The following is a 15,584-nucleotide window of genomic DNA, read 5'->3' on the forward strand; positions in this document are numbered from 1 at the left end:
TGGTCTGAGTGACAGTGTGTGTTATCTCAGTGAGGGTTGTGCATAGTCTTTGGCTGCACTGAGCATGTTTTGAGCCATGTGTTAAGAGTTGTGTTGCTTGAAATGAGTTTGGCAGGTGATGTGAACTGTTTAGCTCAGATGACTGTTGGTAGTGCAGACTGTAGTTAGAGTTTTGCACATGTGACTCCAGTTGTGCCCACTGTCGTTTAGCAATTGAAAAAAACTGTAATCTAGGTCTGTGGTTTGTGGCTTGGTCACATGTGTGTTATGTGTGTGTGTGTGTATTTTATAATCATTATTTATTTTAATGTTGTTACATTTTGTATATGTTGATACAACAATCAATGAGTGGACTATTACCCTGAAACTGTCAGAGCTAGGAACGTTATCCTCACTGGAGTCACCCACATGGCACAAATGTGTGGTAAAAGGTGCCATCGTAAAGAATAAAGACGTTGGCCACAAGGTGGCAGTGTTGCCTGAGTGTTTAAACAGCAGCAGCTGGTGTGCAGTTGAGCACATCTCCATACAAAGAATATGAAGGCAGGGTGCTTGAGGAGCTTTTATTCTTGAGCAGGATTCGACCAATCTCATGAATTGCAAATTGTGCTTCAGCACAAAGAACATCTGTCCTATATTGTCCTTATCATTCTTTGAATAGAAAAGCATAGAGATCCCATACAGAGCTGCACGTTTTCCCACATTGGCAGTATTAGTAGGCACACAACCACAGCATCTGAAGTTCTGACAGAGGGTTAAACATACATTCACGGGTTTTTTGCATAGTAGCCCACAAACACATGCGCACATGTTGCCACATACTGCAGTTAGCACATTTGAACATGGTATGCCGCTTTATGAAAACAATGAACGCCTTTTTGGACGTATTTAAACGACATTTCTCATTTTTACAGCTATTTCACGCCTTTAAAATTCCTAGAAGCATTAACTTCTATAGAGGAAAATGTTTGTTTGTCGCCGACTTTTAAGCTGCTGAAACAACGAAAGGGTGCTGTGGTCTTCCTGTGAGCACGAGCGTTAGTAGTTTCTATTGGCAACCGGACGCGCGCTCCCGAGAACAACAGCTCGCGCTCACCAAGAGAGTTTCCCATGATGTGAAGCGAGTTTGGGTGAGTTTGTTGTATCATGTCTCTCTCTCTCCGTCTTTCCACTTGCATCCTCTTAGGAACATAAACAACCAAAATCCCACAGCTTTCGTTGTGTGCGTGGACTCGCTGTGTTGGCCTGGCGACTCCGGGCCGACAGCTATTGAGTTACATACATCACCAGGTCCTCTGTCCCGGGACGTGGTTCAGTTTGGGGAGTTTGGGTTCCTTCAGGTTTCGGTGGGTCTACTGTTGGCAACACAAGCCAAATGAGCAGGTATGTGAAGCATGTGCCAGATAAAGACGCCCCCCCCCCCCCGACACAAGAGGACTATTGAGTTTTCAAAATGCAAAAAAAAATAATCATCGTATTATAAGCAGGCGTATTTTATTCATTTGGACCACGGTGTATTGTAATGCCATATGAGTGCATTTGTGTATCTTGTTTTCATGCAAGTGTTTGCAATGGTAAACTGCTTGAAATACACTCTATGCCAATATACATTTGTTTAATTCAATTCCAGTTCAAGGTTAATGTATTGTTTTTGCAATGCTGGTGCTGTAAGCATGTTAATACTTTCAAACATGTGCGACTGAAAGTAAGTGTTTCTTGTTTATATAGGACATTAATACTGTTGCAAGATTGGGAGATGCATCAAAACAGCACAAAGGAAGTTAAGATCAGATATTCCTTTAGTCCTGCAGTGGGGGTTTTGCAGGATTACAGCAGCAGCCAGGCGAAGTGCACACAAGAGACACATAGTAAAATACAATAAAAATAGTATTATAAGCAGTAAAACAGTAATAACAACAGTTCCAGCTGTAAAATAATATTCATAAATTATGATTGTTTCTATAAAGCTGCTTCAGTTTCTTGCTCCAGACACTTGAGGAGCCCTTGTTCATGCTATTAGTAACCCCTCAGATTTTTTTCCTGCTTCAACAAGTCAACATTTCTGTAACTTCATCTTCATTTCTTGTTTTTTAACCATCAGGTGACATCAATGTTGTCATCAATGTGAAGAGGTGAGGAGAGACACAAAGACAGAGAGGGTTGTCTGTCTGATCATGACCGCTCTGGTTCGACCTGGAGGCCATGTTTCAGAGCGATGTGAGGAGGGAGACAAGCTCCTTGCGGTCGGCGAGCTGGGGAGAGCTACCTCTCTCTATTTATCGGCCTTCAGGACTCACGCAGCCTCCACCATTGCCCACATGCGGAAATTGAAGTCAGGTCTGGGTGGGGTGATCTCAACGTTAGAAGGTTGGCTCGACAGTAATGAGGAGAACCACCACACAGAGGGTCTTAATAAAGGCCTTGCGGCTGTGTTTCTCTCCACACTCTGCCCCAACAACCTGACAGCCACCATTTTCAAGATGGAGTCCCTCCTTCAGAGTGGCGAGCATGGTTGCGAGGAGATTTTTTTTCGCTGCACTTCTCTGCTTGAGGGGCTGCGAAACCCTCATCCACAAGATGTGACTCATGTGGTGTTGGAGATAACTCGAGCTCTGGCCTGCTTGTTCTCAGAGCCTCACAGTATCAAGGGGCTGAAGCTTTACCTCAAAGCTTTCCAGAGTAACAAATCTGAAACCGTCACTCTGGTGAACAGCAGACAAGCTCAGCACCTACCCAAAATAGTGAAGGCTTTTACAGATCAATTAATGCTCATACATCCCTCAATAATATCTGACAGTCAGTGTGCAGTGACAACAAAGGAGAAGGAGAAGTTGGATGTCGAGACTTCCGCTACAATTATTGCGTTTTTGTTGGCTATCTCCCCTGGCAATATAGAAGTGCAGGAACTTCATGCAGCATTTCTGTTTTTGACAGGCAGGTTTTGGGACAGCGCAGATGTGTACTCTTCTCTTTTGCACAATGGTCATTGTCCAAAAACATCAGAGAGTAGTACAGACAAGTCATTCCAAGGCGCTCCTGAGAGGAGAGCTAGACTCTTGATCAGTCGAGCAGCTTCCTGCTTGTCGGCGGGTGGACGGACCGCTGAGGCTTGCGGGGATCTGGCGGAGGCATTTGAGATGCATCCTGCCACTGCCCGAACTTATTTTCAAAAGCTATTCGCAGATCATGGTACAGGCGTGGCTGCTTGCGACCATCTCCGTCAGCATGCAGAGCGGGGCCTGGTTGCCTACAGAGAAAGAGTACTCGTCCGCACAGACCTGCGATCAACGGAAGGAGTTGAGCTCCTGGACCCCGTGATCACTCAGTTACGGACTTTGTGCTATCTAGAGCCCAACGGAGGAGGTAGAGAGCTACGGGTACGACTGGCCGACTGTCTTCTCCTCAGAGGGGAACACAAAGAGGCCCTTTCAATCTGTAGCCAGCTCGCTGCTGCCCAAGGTCAGCAGAGCTATCAAAACACGGTGCAGGTTCTTCGTGGATATGCACGCCTTCTCTCAGATGACAACAAGGGGGCATTAGAAGACTTCAAGGCCGTGATTGAACACAATACCCCCCACCCATCCAGCTGTGTGCGGGCACTCTGTGGCAGGGGGCTCCTGCGCATGATGAGCGGGTCAAACTACCTCACAGCTCTGGACTTTGTGACAGCCAGCATGCTGCTCCCCCAGGAAACAGCACTAACAGTTCGCTGCTTGGTGCCATGGAACTACCGGGGGCTGCTGTTTACTGTATTGCTGGAGCAGGGACGAGTCATGCTTGAGAGGACAGGAGGACACAAATCCAAGTCCAGTTCCAGTGAAGACTCCCAACAGCCCCAGCTGAGGGATCACCTGCAGGCCCCATCAAAGAGAGACATGGACAGATCAGGGTATGTTGGACATGCTGTACATAACAACATGAATGCTATTAATCCATGCATAGAACAGGTGTTCATGCTGTTAACACTGGTGCTTTTCATAGTCAAAATGTGTGCTGTGAAAAAGGCCTTTGGGTGCGTAACCTATCCAACATTTGAAAGTAGCCATGCAATTTGTGTGGAAATCCTTGTTCATGTGTTTTCTTGTTGTTACACGTTTTCCTGCTCCGTGCGTTAGTACTCCTGCTGGTGTCCAGTCTCTGGCTGTGCTGCTGATGGAGCTCCAGCCAGGTGCTGATGGGTCTCAGATCCTGGCGGCAGATGCCTTGTACCAGCTTGGCCGAGTGGAAGAGGCCTACCGGCTCCTTCTTTCCATCGGGCCTACCGGTCCTCGGGCACCCATCCTGGCTCGACTCGCCCTGCTGCAGCTGCACAGAGGCTTTCTTTATGACACCAATCAGGTAAGTACGTTTGAGATGGTGGGTCCCAATGTGAGGTGCAGAGCCACCAACATGTTTCTGCAAGTGGGATCCAGAGTTTGTTCCCGCCCAACTCGGAACATTGGCAATTCATTATTATCAGTGATTTAACAAACCTAACTGTAATTTCTGCACATACAGCAGACACGGTCACCCATTGAAGATTTCTGTGTGACAATATTTTTTTATAATCCTTGTTTGCGTCATTCTCATTTGCTCTACTCTTACATTCAACAAATAAGAAACAACAAAGACTTATTTACAACCACTCTAATTAGATTTGATAATTTGTATATCAGTAAATCATACTGTCAGCTGCAGAATCACCAGCATGTTCAGCACACGGAATGTACATCAATTGATTCAGTCTTATTCTTTATCGCCAATATATTTTCATTTGTAATGTTGTTTTTTAAATAGAGCACACATTATTGTATTACCTACAATTACTCTCAGATAGTTTACAGAGCTTTCACCTATAGATATAGCTTACACAGCTATGACTGCATGTTAATTGTAAAACACATTAAAATTACAATTTATATTGGGTGTGTCGGGTAAATTGGATAGGCCTGGTTAGCTTTCAGCCATAAATACATTGTATTATTTTCAAACAGCTTAGACATGTTGCAACACATTGTAACTACATAATAGACAGACAGAAAATAGATTTTATTTCAGTAGGTGTTTTACATTAGTAGCATACAAATGGCCTCAGCCTTAAATGATTAGTTGAATTGAACTGAATACCATCATTTTGTCATTATTCAGAAGTGATACTATTACAACACAGTGGCGTGTCAGGTCAGGTATCTTAATAAATACATCAGCATATTTTATAGTGAAACATATAAAGCTTTGATATCTGTCTCTGCAGCTGCTGAAAAAGCTCATCCAGTGCAGCGAAACAAGCTGCTTGCGCCCCCTGTTGGCTGTGGCTCAACAGAAGGACCGGGCTTTGCTGCAGGGTCACTGCCACGCTGCTGCAGAAAGAATCCTGAAGGGCACGCGGGAGGAGAGCGACGTCAGGGAGGCTGTGGCATACCTCTCAATCGCTATCATCGCCTCTGGTGATTATATTTGAATTGAGGAGATATTGATGTTTGTTATTGGACTCTTTCCGATTGTTGACTTAATAAATAGTGGGTAATACTTTAATCAAGATAGGATTAGTGGGATAAAGAGAGGACTGGCACAAAACAGAGGCTTTGTTTCTATGTTTGGCTTCAGTTCAGCAGAGACACACAACTTTCAAAATGCTGAACACAAAACAGGCAGATTGGCTCCTTATTATTTAACTAGAAGAAAACCAACTAGAGCACAAGCAATTATAACTCTTATCATATACTGTACTCTGTATGTTTATTTGGGGATATGGAAGGAGAAATTGCAAAAGTTCATGCTGTGAATGTTGTTTTTCAAGGTGGCGAGGCAGCAGAGTCTTTGCTCGAGAGAGCGAGGTGTTATGCCCTGCTGGGCCAACGAAAAACAGCCATCTTTGATTTCAGTGCCATTCTGAAGGAGCACCCAAAACACATCCGGGCTCTCTGCGGAAGAGGCTTCACTTATCTCATGCTGAACCAACAAACGGTACTCTTGAGTTGAAACTAAACCGTAGCAAAACATGCCGTAGCTCAGAGCTTGTTCAGTATTTAAAACATTTCATTCCTTTGCTGCGGCCTTCTCTAGACTTCAAGCTTAATTAAGCACTTTTACACATTAGTGGCTGCAACTGGCAATGAAATGTCCATATGATATCTGTAAACGGCCAGTATGGCGCTTTTTGACCAACTTGGACAAGGAAAAAAAGGGCAAACGATGTATTATATCATGTTGACAGAGAAGTCAGCAAACCTAACAACAGGAATAATTTAGGCAAATGGGATCTCCAGAGTGCTCTTTTTTACTACAAACATATTTAAATGTTGGCTGATAAGACCGCTGCAGGCAATATTTATGTTAATTTATGTAAATATAACATTCAAACGGCTTCTTCCCCTCAGGAATGCACTCATGATATCCTGGCAGCACTTCAGATAAACGTTGACATTGTCACCAAAGAAATCCTGTCACTCAAGGACAAGGCACGGAAGCTGGTCTGTGATTGGCTGCATCAGTTCTGTCGGACCAATCTGTCAGACACCCTGCTTACTAAAGCTGTCCCCTGCCATGAAGAGCAGCTCAGAGAGGCTTTTATAATTGGTGAAGCTCTGATGAGGACTGACTGCAGAGACCCCAGATGGCATCTCCTCTATGTGGACACACTTATAGCCAAAGGTGAGATGAGAACTTTGCCAAACTTGCTGCTGAAATCCGCAATTGGATCCTTGATATCACTGGAAATAGATACTAGTTTAAGTTGAGAAGTGTTTCCACTTTGATAAAGAGAACCACTGAACCTAGTGCCCCCTTTACAGTAATCGTTACTCCTGGTTTTATGGTCCATCTGCTCCAGGTGAAGTGAAGGCAGCAGGTGCTCATCTATGCCAGGTGTTTGGCCAGGAGCCAAGAGATGCAGTGGCCCAGGCCAGGGTGGGTGTGGTGGAGGCCTGGCAGCAGAACTACCGCAGCGCAGCTCGCAGACTTAGCAAACTGACTGAAAAAGATCCGTCAAGTCTGGACTTCCTGCTGGCCCTAATCCCATTCAATCAGCGAAAACGCATGGCACAGGTAAGCCTACACACTGGAATCCTAGATTCAGTTTAGAATGAGCGGCATTGCTCGAGATCGAGAGCAATATAGTTGAGTGTTGCAAAAACATTTTCACACTAAACTGAACTCCTCTGTGATTCTGTGATGTGAAGCTCCTGGCATCTTTTGGATTTCTATGCATGCATTTTTGCTTTAATCTCTTCTATCTGATGTTTTTACATGGTAACGTTCTCATTCACTTCACATATTTTATGGTTTAATAAAGTCTAGACCAAAGATACATTAAACAACTAAATAAAAAACTAATTGTTTGAAACTGCAGTGGCACCTTCCTCAATTTAGGATGTTCTCTCTGACTGTATTGCAATGAATATTTCATATGCTTGAAATGGACACTAAGATGAAAAAAAAAGATAGAAAGGTATGCATAATGTATGATGCATCAATAGATCATGAAAACAGGTTTATAAGACAGGGCAACAGCATCTTTCCCCATCATAGCAAAAGTATGGTACATTAGGAGTATTTATTTATATATAAATTGCACATGAATTGCTCGGCTTCTATATTGTAACAGGCTGCAGCACAGGAGGCCAGCAGTGTGTCATCAGGTGGCCAGTGGGATCAGGCCCTCACACTTCTGAATGTGTCAGTACAAGCCGTGGGAAATCACAGACTCCAGTATCTCCGCCAGCGGGCTGCCTGCCTCGCTCAGCTGGGCCTTCATGAGCGGGCCATATCTGACCTGGACCGAGTTATCCAGAAACACAATGGTCCTGACTCTAGCTGCTCGGATGATTCTCAAGTCTGGGCGGAGGACCTGTGTCGACGAGGCCGCAGCCTGGTGCTTTGTTCCAGAGAAAGAGCAGCTCTGGAGGACTTCAGTCGGGCCTTGGAGCTCCACAGGGACCAGGCTGTCCAGTGTGTGGAGGCTGGTCTGGGGAGGGTGCGTCTGGCTGAGTGCTTCCTGCGGGGGGCGTCGCAGCACTATGGGGAGCAGCAGCTCAATAAAGCCTGGACAATGATTGAGTGTGGCCTCATTGTGGACAATGAGAACTCAGAGCTCCGCAGACTGAGGGCAAAGGTCAAACGAGAAGTGGCCAGTCCCTGCAACGTCAACTAGTGTTGATAGTGAGAAGCGCACAAGAGCTTCAGCTGAGCTCAATCAATGTAGCCACGCCAGTGACTGTATAGACGGTCAAACGGATGAGACGTCTTCTGCAATTTTATAGTATGTGATTCATTGGAAGTTTGTAGCATTAACAACAGTGCTTTTTATGTTATTCATCAATATCTTCATAATTATAGCAAATCAGGATATTGGATACGGGAGGTGAATGTGAACAGTAGCTATATTCAACACCACAGATTTATTTAATATTTTATTAATCCATATTTTAAAAACACGTTTAACTTTGGTACTTCATACATTTTATAAATGAAACATCAGTAATTTAATTATTTTGGTAATGTTAACGAATCAGGATTATGATGATCAATATATGGTATAAAGAAAATGATGCGTTAAATATATTAAATTAAATATAGTTTAATTCAAACCATCACTAGATAAGATATATAAGAAAGTGGCTCATGTGCAGGTTTTATGCTTTTGAAATGGAGAAGGCACACATTTCTTTATTCATATTCATGAAAGAAAACACAATTTTAGAACAAACAAATACAGGAAACAACAATAAAGTATATTCCGCTTGCATTAAAGCATGAGTAAACACCAAAGCAAAATCAGTACGATATACTCTTCTCGATGCACCTGAAGAGGGACTTTAGAAGATGTTGAATAGGGCATGCATCGCACTTGTGTTGAGAAGCTACATTTTTCTGCTTGTACTTTGATATTATGCCAACACAGTGATGTATTGTGGTTCCATGTTGCCGAAGTAGCATTTCTCCCACTCACTCATGAGGTCGAAATGTAGCGGGCGATCACAGAAGTTGCAGGAAGCTGTGGCCGGGCTGTTGAGCAGGAGCCCCGCCTCCTTCCACACCTCCACCAGTTTCTCTGTAAATGAAACACAGACACTCGTGATAATGAACAATTAAATGCCAATATTCATTTAGCTTTTAATTCACTGCTTTAGAATTGAATCTCTGCTCATTATAAAAAACCACACACTAAGGTGATGTTGTGTTGTTGTTTAGTTTAGCTCCTAAGATACAACCATTTAAAGATCTCCAGTATTGTCATGTTTACTGCATTGATGTATATGGTGCCAAGTGGATGCCAAGAGAAGTATATGCTTACAAATCAAAGAGACTCATTGATGACAAATATAAATCACTTGCACCGGCCGTTGTCCCCATTTACCTTGATTGGACCTTTGTTCAAACAACCTAACCTGACCTAATTTTGGGAAGGATCCCCACACTCACCCACAAAGTAGTTCATCATGGCGGGGTTGTGATGAGGAGACGGAGCCAGCCTCAGCAGCTCCTCGCCCCGAGGCACTGTGGGGTAGTTAATGGCCTGGACATAGATGTTGTGCTTCTCCAGCAGGGTGTCACACACCTTGGTGTTCAGCTCAGCGTTGCCTACCTACAAAATGATAACTGAAAGGTGATCTAAGGCGTTAAGTGCAGGATTTTATAAAAAAAAAACAATCATACATGTACGAATCAAAGCCATTCTGTGATTAACTGCGCTGATGGTTTCAAGAGTATGCCACTGGAAATGTAGAATTTCTATGTTTCCTTAAAATCATCTCATGCATTTGAAAAGATAAATTACAAATTGATTAATTAAATACGCATTTAAATGATGCATGCAAAACCTGATAGTCCTAAATTACTTTTAAATTGTATCACAAAAAATGGTATCTCAAAAAATAATTGAGTTTGCATAATTTAAATTCAAATTAATTAATTATTTCAATGGTTTCTAATTGCATTTTAAAGATTATACATTGGATTATAATTAAACACTGAAAAAGACTAATTATTTCAGGGACGCTCTGGTCTCCATATGTTCTGTGTTGTACACAGGAGCTGGAGCAGTGAGATGGTTGGAGGCAGCAGCACTGCCAAACCTTCCTACCCGTATGGGGATGATGTGGCTGGGACAGTTGACCACAGGTAGGCCCTTATCCATCAACAGCTGCCTCATGTGTTTGACGTTCCTCTGGTGAGACCTGCGGAGCACCTGCCCCTCGGGGCTCCTCAGGACCCGGACAGACTCCAGAGCTCCAGCCAGGACCATCGGGGGCAGGGAAGTGGTGAAGATGAAGCCGGCCGCGAAGGAGCGCACCGTGTCCACCAGGGCGCTGCTGCTGGCGATGTAGCCTCCAACACAGCCAAAGGCTTTGCCTTTAACAGGAACAGACAAGGGGGCAAATACTCAGTAATGGGAGGGGCAGTTACATAAGTACAAACAACATAATTAACTTTAATATTTCTGCTTTTACTTACACTTACACTTTTTTTCACACTAAATTCTATGCATTTACTTGACTGCTGAAATATGCATATTACAATGTGGAATTGCTACTTTTACTAAAGTAAAGAATCCATGGATACCTTCTTCAATATGCCATGCATAATTACACATGACATGTTTTGACATTATTATGCATGACACATTTAATCATATTCTATTGATAATGAGAATATACTTCCGTAGTTATACCAATACATCTTAAATATAATATTTTTTTTTATAGATAGACGATATGAGGAATTGATACATGATTGATTGTTGTTTTAGGGTCAAATAAAGACATGACTATGACCTTAAAAACCTCCTGTTGTCAGAAAGCTGCCTCGACTCCCTGACGAAGGTTTTATCGGCACGGCCAGAGAGGGAGTAGAGCCGGCCCCTCGCTGATAAACCCTCTGCTTCTTCTGATGAGAGCTCACACCTCTCCTGCCCTCATTTACCAACTCCAGACCAGTCCCATGCTGGTTGAGAGCTGTTGCTGTCGCACTGGCAATATGTTAGGGCAAAATGGGAGTTTGACCAAGAAAAGGGATGATTAATCTAAGACAGTTGAAGCCGTTTGCCTCGCCCTTTCAGCGTCTCATACTGTTTCCATCCCCCCTTTCAAAAACAAAATAGACATGAAACCGAACAGTTGGCTTACTTCTATAAAAATATCGAAGGGAGAAGAAGTTCCTTAAGAGATACTAACCTAAGGTCCCAGAAATAATGTCAAGCTTGTGCATAATGTTGTCTCTCTCTCCCACTCCAGCTCCGTGGGCTCCGTACAGGCCCACGGCGTGAACTTCATCCACAAACGTCAGAGCTCCATGACGATGAGCGACATCGCACAGCTCTTCCAGAGGACATATTCCCCCTGAAAGCCACACAGGATAAGGTGTTACAATTAGAGCTCTGCAATATATATTAGGTCGAGATGTATCCTTCAAACGTATGCAGAGAGATATTTGCACTATTTACAAATATCAAAATCTCTAATACATTTACAAATCACACTGCATTATAGTGTATTATACACAGTGGACATGGTCCTTGTTCACACACAGAAATAGAGCTGAGGGTATAAAACAACTATTTCCTCTCAAGGAGAACAACAAATAATGCAAGCTGAATAATTGTAGGTTGTAGAAATATAAATACTCAAATGAATAAACCTAGCTTTCTCTATATAAGCTGTGAAATATGAATCTTGTGTTTGGTGATTGGTTTAAATTTCTAATATACGTGCAGAATTACCAATTTAGTAAGTTTCTTTTTGTTTAATTATCTGAAAACATTTCACTATTAAAACTACAAATATATGTTCTCTTAACTGTGAGCTGGAGATTTTCATAACCACACAGCCACCAATATATAATGAGCTAAGATATTTCCATTTGTTAAAGAGACACAAATTTACATATTTCTTTCTGTATATTGATATTATACTGATTTTAAATAAATATCCCAATGTATTACTCTGGAGTCTGGACTCAAGATCAAATTGATTTATATCTAAAGTCTTTCTGCATAGAGAGGACACATTTAACTAGATTTACCCTCCACTGTGTGAATAAGTAAATACAGGAAATCAAAATGATCTCCATATTAACGTTTCAAAATACCCACCGTCCATTGAGTGCACAGTCTCGAATGCCACTATCTTTGGTGTCTTGGGGTCTGAGCGTTGCAGCAGCTCCTCCAGGTGTCGGCTGTCATTGTGGCGGAAGATGAAGCGCTTGGCTTGGCTGTTCCTGATGCCCTGAATCATCGATGCATGGTTCCCCGCATCAGAGTATATTTCGCACCCTGTGTGCCAAAGTGAACACACAGTGAGACGACTTCCCTCTCAACAGTATCAACCCTCAGATAGCATAAATCTTTCTGCAACGTATGAAACAAGAAAAATGGGTGAGAGGTCAGTATTCACCTGGCAACATCTTGGCCAAAGTGAAGAGAGTGGAGTCATTTGCCACGAAGCAGGAGGAGAAGGCCAGAGCTGCGTCTTTCTGGTGTAGCTGGGCGAGCTCCTTCTCCAGAGACACGTGGAAGTTACTGGTGCCGGAGATGTTCCTGGTCCCACCGGCTCCTGCGCCGTGCCTGTCTACAGCATCTCTGACAACATCCAGAACAAAATGATAAAACGTTCAGCTCGCATGATTTAGGTCATGAATAAAAAAGGCTCTTGAATTCAGAAAGACAGCGAGAATAGATTGACATCTACCATCTAAATGCAAATAGTTTGTTTTCAGCCAGAGCTAGAATCAAAATTCAGGATGTGTTACTGGACTTAACGAACATAAGACTTAATAATTCGACATTTGCCTCCTTGATTTGACTTGAGACCTGACAGCAAAATTATTAAAGCCTGTCATTTTGACCTGATGCAAAGATGTATTATTAGGCCTCTTTGTTAAAAGGCTTCACCTCCACTATGTAAAAAAGACTATTTAGACAGCTTTGAAATATGTGCAGTCAGACACCTGAGAGACTTCCAAATGACTTTGATTGTTCCTACTTTTTCCAGAAGACTTCACACAAACACACTTTCCCTGTCTCCTTTTACCTGATGGCGCTGAGGACCCGAGGGTGCCGACTCATTCCCAGATAGTCATTGCTGCACCAGACTGACACCTGGGAGCCTTCCCGCCCAGACACGGAGTAATCCTCAGCAAAGGGGAAGACCTCAGCGCTCCTGTTCACGGTCTTGAAGACTCTGTATGTGTGATCATCCTTTGTCTCAGAAATCTTCTCAACGAAGAAGCGGTCATAGTCGTAGCTGGGGCCGACTGCAAAGGTGATAGTTGTGATTCTGAATCAGTGGCAGCATTGAATAAATATATAGTCTAGTCTAAAGATACATGTGTTACTATAGCTGCATCTAGAGGGTTTGAGCTCAGTTCAATTGTAAAACATACCCATGTTGTCTCCGAGGAGCTGGGGGACACTGGTAGCTGATGTTGGGAGGACTGAATCCTTAAAACCCTTGAACAGAGAAGTCATCAAGCCTGCAAGAGCAGTGCAGGACTGTTAGTGTGAGATGCTCCTATTTCGTCTTGTATGTTCGCCATATTTAATTCTTCCTACCTTCCTGGACGTCCTCCTGCATTTCAGCCCTGGCTCGGACAATCCCAATCTGTGAGGAGACAAAGGGGCAGTCCTCCGATACGGACACAGCCACCTGCGTAGCCCTCTGAGCGAACAGCCTCCTCTGGTCCAACGTGGGGAGCTGGGGACTCTTCTGCTTGGTGGGTGAGAGGCTCAGCTTGGCCTCCAGAGAGGCCGTGCCGTTCACACTGATCTGGCGAGCGATGATGGGGCATTGATCGGCCAGAGACAGCAAGGCGGCGCCGGTTCTCCTCAAAGCTGGCTGAGGCGCCGACTTCAGGAAAGGGCAGTGATGAAGGAAAGCAGCCATCGTACTGCTGCTGTTCTTACTGCGAGTTTAAGACAGAAGACAGGAAATTCATTTTATTCCACAGAGCTTTCAAGGCTTATGCACTAAATCTGTAAAGCGTATGCATTTTATTGCAGTCAAAGTGTTTTGTTTGTACATTTGCCTGAATAAATGTTTCCCTTTTTATAGTAGGTTGATCCAAATGTAAAATGAGGATGACTGAATTTAAAAATCCCATCATCGTTACAAACTGAAACATGTTCAGAGCAGCCAACAATGCCTGCAGTGGCTGAGTTCAGCTCCAGAGTCGGTGGCTCCTCCAGGGTGCGGCAGGTTGCTGCTGCTTATCTTAACTCTGCAGGCGCTCAAGAACTGACGTCATCAGTTGAGGCTGATCTCAAATAACTCTCTTTTAAACACAGCAGGGGTACGTTTACTTGTTTTGAACAACTTGTATTTCCCGACATTAAACTCTGAGGACAACGTTAATGTTAGATGTGATTAATAAGATCTAAGTGATGACAAAGATATTAATGAATAAAATATCATTTGCAGATGAAGATGTCATTCTATCACAATCTCCTGCGGTCAGCAGATAAGGCAGTTCCTGGAATCTGTGGCTTTCTCTTGTTGCAAGATGTTATCTTTCTGCTGGTTTGTAAAAGACTGGAGTCTTTTTAAACATCACATACAATTCACAAGTTTTATCTTAGTGACATCTTTGTCGTTGTTGAAGACGTTTAACTTTTATAACATGTGCTAAAAAAAGACACATATTGGCTGTAGTATCCACATCTCATGTTTCTTCTCATCTATTGTCAAAAAAGTCATTGAAATGACTGTTTATTTATGGAGTGTGTTATCTACTACGTGGATGAATAAATGAAGCATGAATTATTATGTGTGATGTTTTCTTTGCTATATGTGTCATGTAACTATGTAACTATGTAACATGAAATTATTGTATTATTTTAATTATTGTAATATGGCAGTGTATTTCATAATAACACGAATTCTTAAGTAATTAAGTAAGTAAGTAAAAAGTCTAAATAATAAGTAAAAATCTAAATAATAAGAGTAATGCTGACAACAACAACAACAACAACAATAATAATAATAATAATAATAATAATAATAATAATAATAACAATAACAATAACATTAAAACAAAGAGTTAAGAAGCTCACCTGTTGACCTGCACTGAGGACGAACTTCAGAGACAGCAAATAGACAGAAGGTCAGAAAATGTCAACAGTTAGTCGGATGTCGAACAGCATTCTGCAATCAGCTGGTTCAGATCTTAGCTTTGGGGGCCTCCCAGGAAAGTGTGTGCGTTTCTGTGCGTGTGTGTGTGTGTGTGTGTGTGTGTGTGTCCAGTATGGGAGGTGCAGAGATGCTGATACGGTGACATTCAGGTTGCATCACTCTCTGTCATGTAAAATTACTTAATTGTGGTCATTTCACTCAGAAATCTAAGTTCAGAGTGAAATGACCACATTGATGCTGCATTCTCAAAAACATACATTTATAATAATATTGTTTATTATATTTGAAGGTCACTTGAAGCTTTAATCATTTAACTATTCTACAATTATTTAAGTAAAGCTACTAAAGCTACAATAATATATCTTTTAGTGATAATAAGTATTTCAACACCAACCCAAACGTTAACACTTAACTTAACAAATAACAAGGTAGTAAAATAGTTTTTAACACACACTGGTGTTTCATTTTGACTTGTTTACT

At 42.6% G+C, this 15,584-nt stretch overlaps 2 protein-coding genes across 6 annotated transcripts; one reads left to right on the top strand and one right to left on the bottom strand.

Annotated features, from left to right (window-relative positions):
• Positions 1 to 1,065: 1,065 nt before the first annotated feature.
• On the top strand, positions 1,066 to 10,429 carry ttc34 (tetratricopeptide repeat domain 34). 5 transcript variants are annotated; one of them, XR_011079656.1, is made up of 10 exons: positions 1,066 to 1,130; positions 1,213 to 1,383; positions 2,102 to 3,889; positions 4,116 to 4,338; positions 5,234 to 5,426; positions 5,780 to 5,946; positions 6,360 to 6,633; positions 6,812 to 7,026; positions 7,586 to 8,239; positions 10,012 to 10,429. XR_011079656.1 is itself a non-coding variant. In XM_068598004.1 (9 exons), exons 3-9 carry the CDS (start codon positions 2,175 to 2,177, stop codon positions 8,129 to 8,131), a joined length of 3,333 nt encoding a protein of 1,110 aa, XP_068454105.1. In that variant the 5' UTR covers positions 1,066 to 1,130; positions 1,213 to 1,383; positions 2,102 to 2,174; the 3' UTR covers positions 8,132 to 9,066. The 5 variants fall into 5 exon arrangements, 4 of the variants coding, with proteins under 4 accessions (XP_068454105.1, XP_068454106.1, XP_068454107.1 ...); XM_068598004.1 differs by lacking the exon at positions 10,012 to 10,429 and having other exon boundaries at positions 7,586 to 9,066; XM_068598005.1 differs by lacking the exons at positions 1,213 to 1,383; positions 10,012 to 10,429 and having other exon boundaries at positions 1,073 to 1,130; positions 7,586 to 9,066.
• Positions 8,382 to 15,164, bottom strand: alas2 (aminolevulinate, delta-, synthase 2). Its single transcript, XM_068598008.1, has 10 exons — positions 15,026 to 15,164; positions 13,529 to 13,878; positions 13,360 to 13,449; positions 13,008 to 13,230; positions 12,372 to 12,556; positions 12,071 to 12,250; positions 11,154 to 11,318; positions 10,064 to 10,332; positions 9,403 to 9,565; positions 8,382 to 9,031 (listed from the first exon to the last, which is right to left on the bottom strand). Exons 2-10 carry the CDS (start codon positions 13,857 to 13,859, stop codon positions 8,868 to 8,870), a joined length of 1,770 nt encoding a protein of 589 aa, XP_068454109.1. The 5' UTR covers positions 13,860 to 13,878; positions 15,026 to 15,164; the 3' UTR covers positions 8,382 to 8,867.
• Positions 15,165 to 15,584: the final 420 nt, after the last annotated feature.

The sequence above is a fragment of the Clinocottus analis genome, unplaced genomic scaffold (assembly GCF_023055335.1).
Source record: "Clinocottus analis isolate CAN_PGR_092001 unplaced genomic scaffold, fCliAna1.0.p SCAF_4, whole genome shotgun sequence".
Lineage (NCBI taxonomy): Eukaryota > Metazoa > Chordata > Actinopteri > Perciformes > Cottidae > Clinocottus > Clinocottus analis.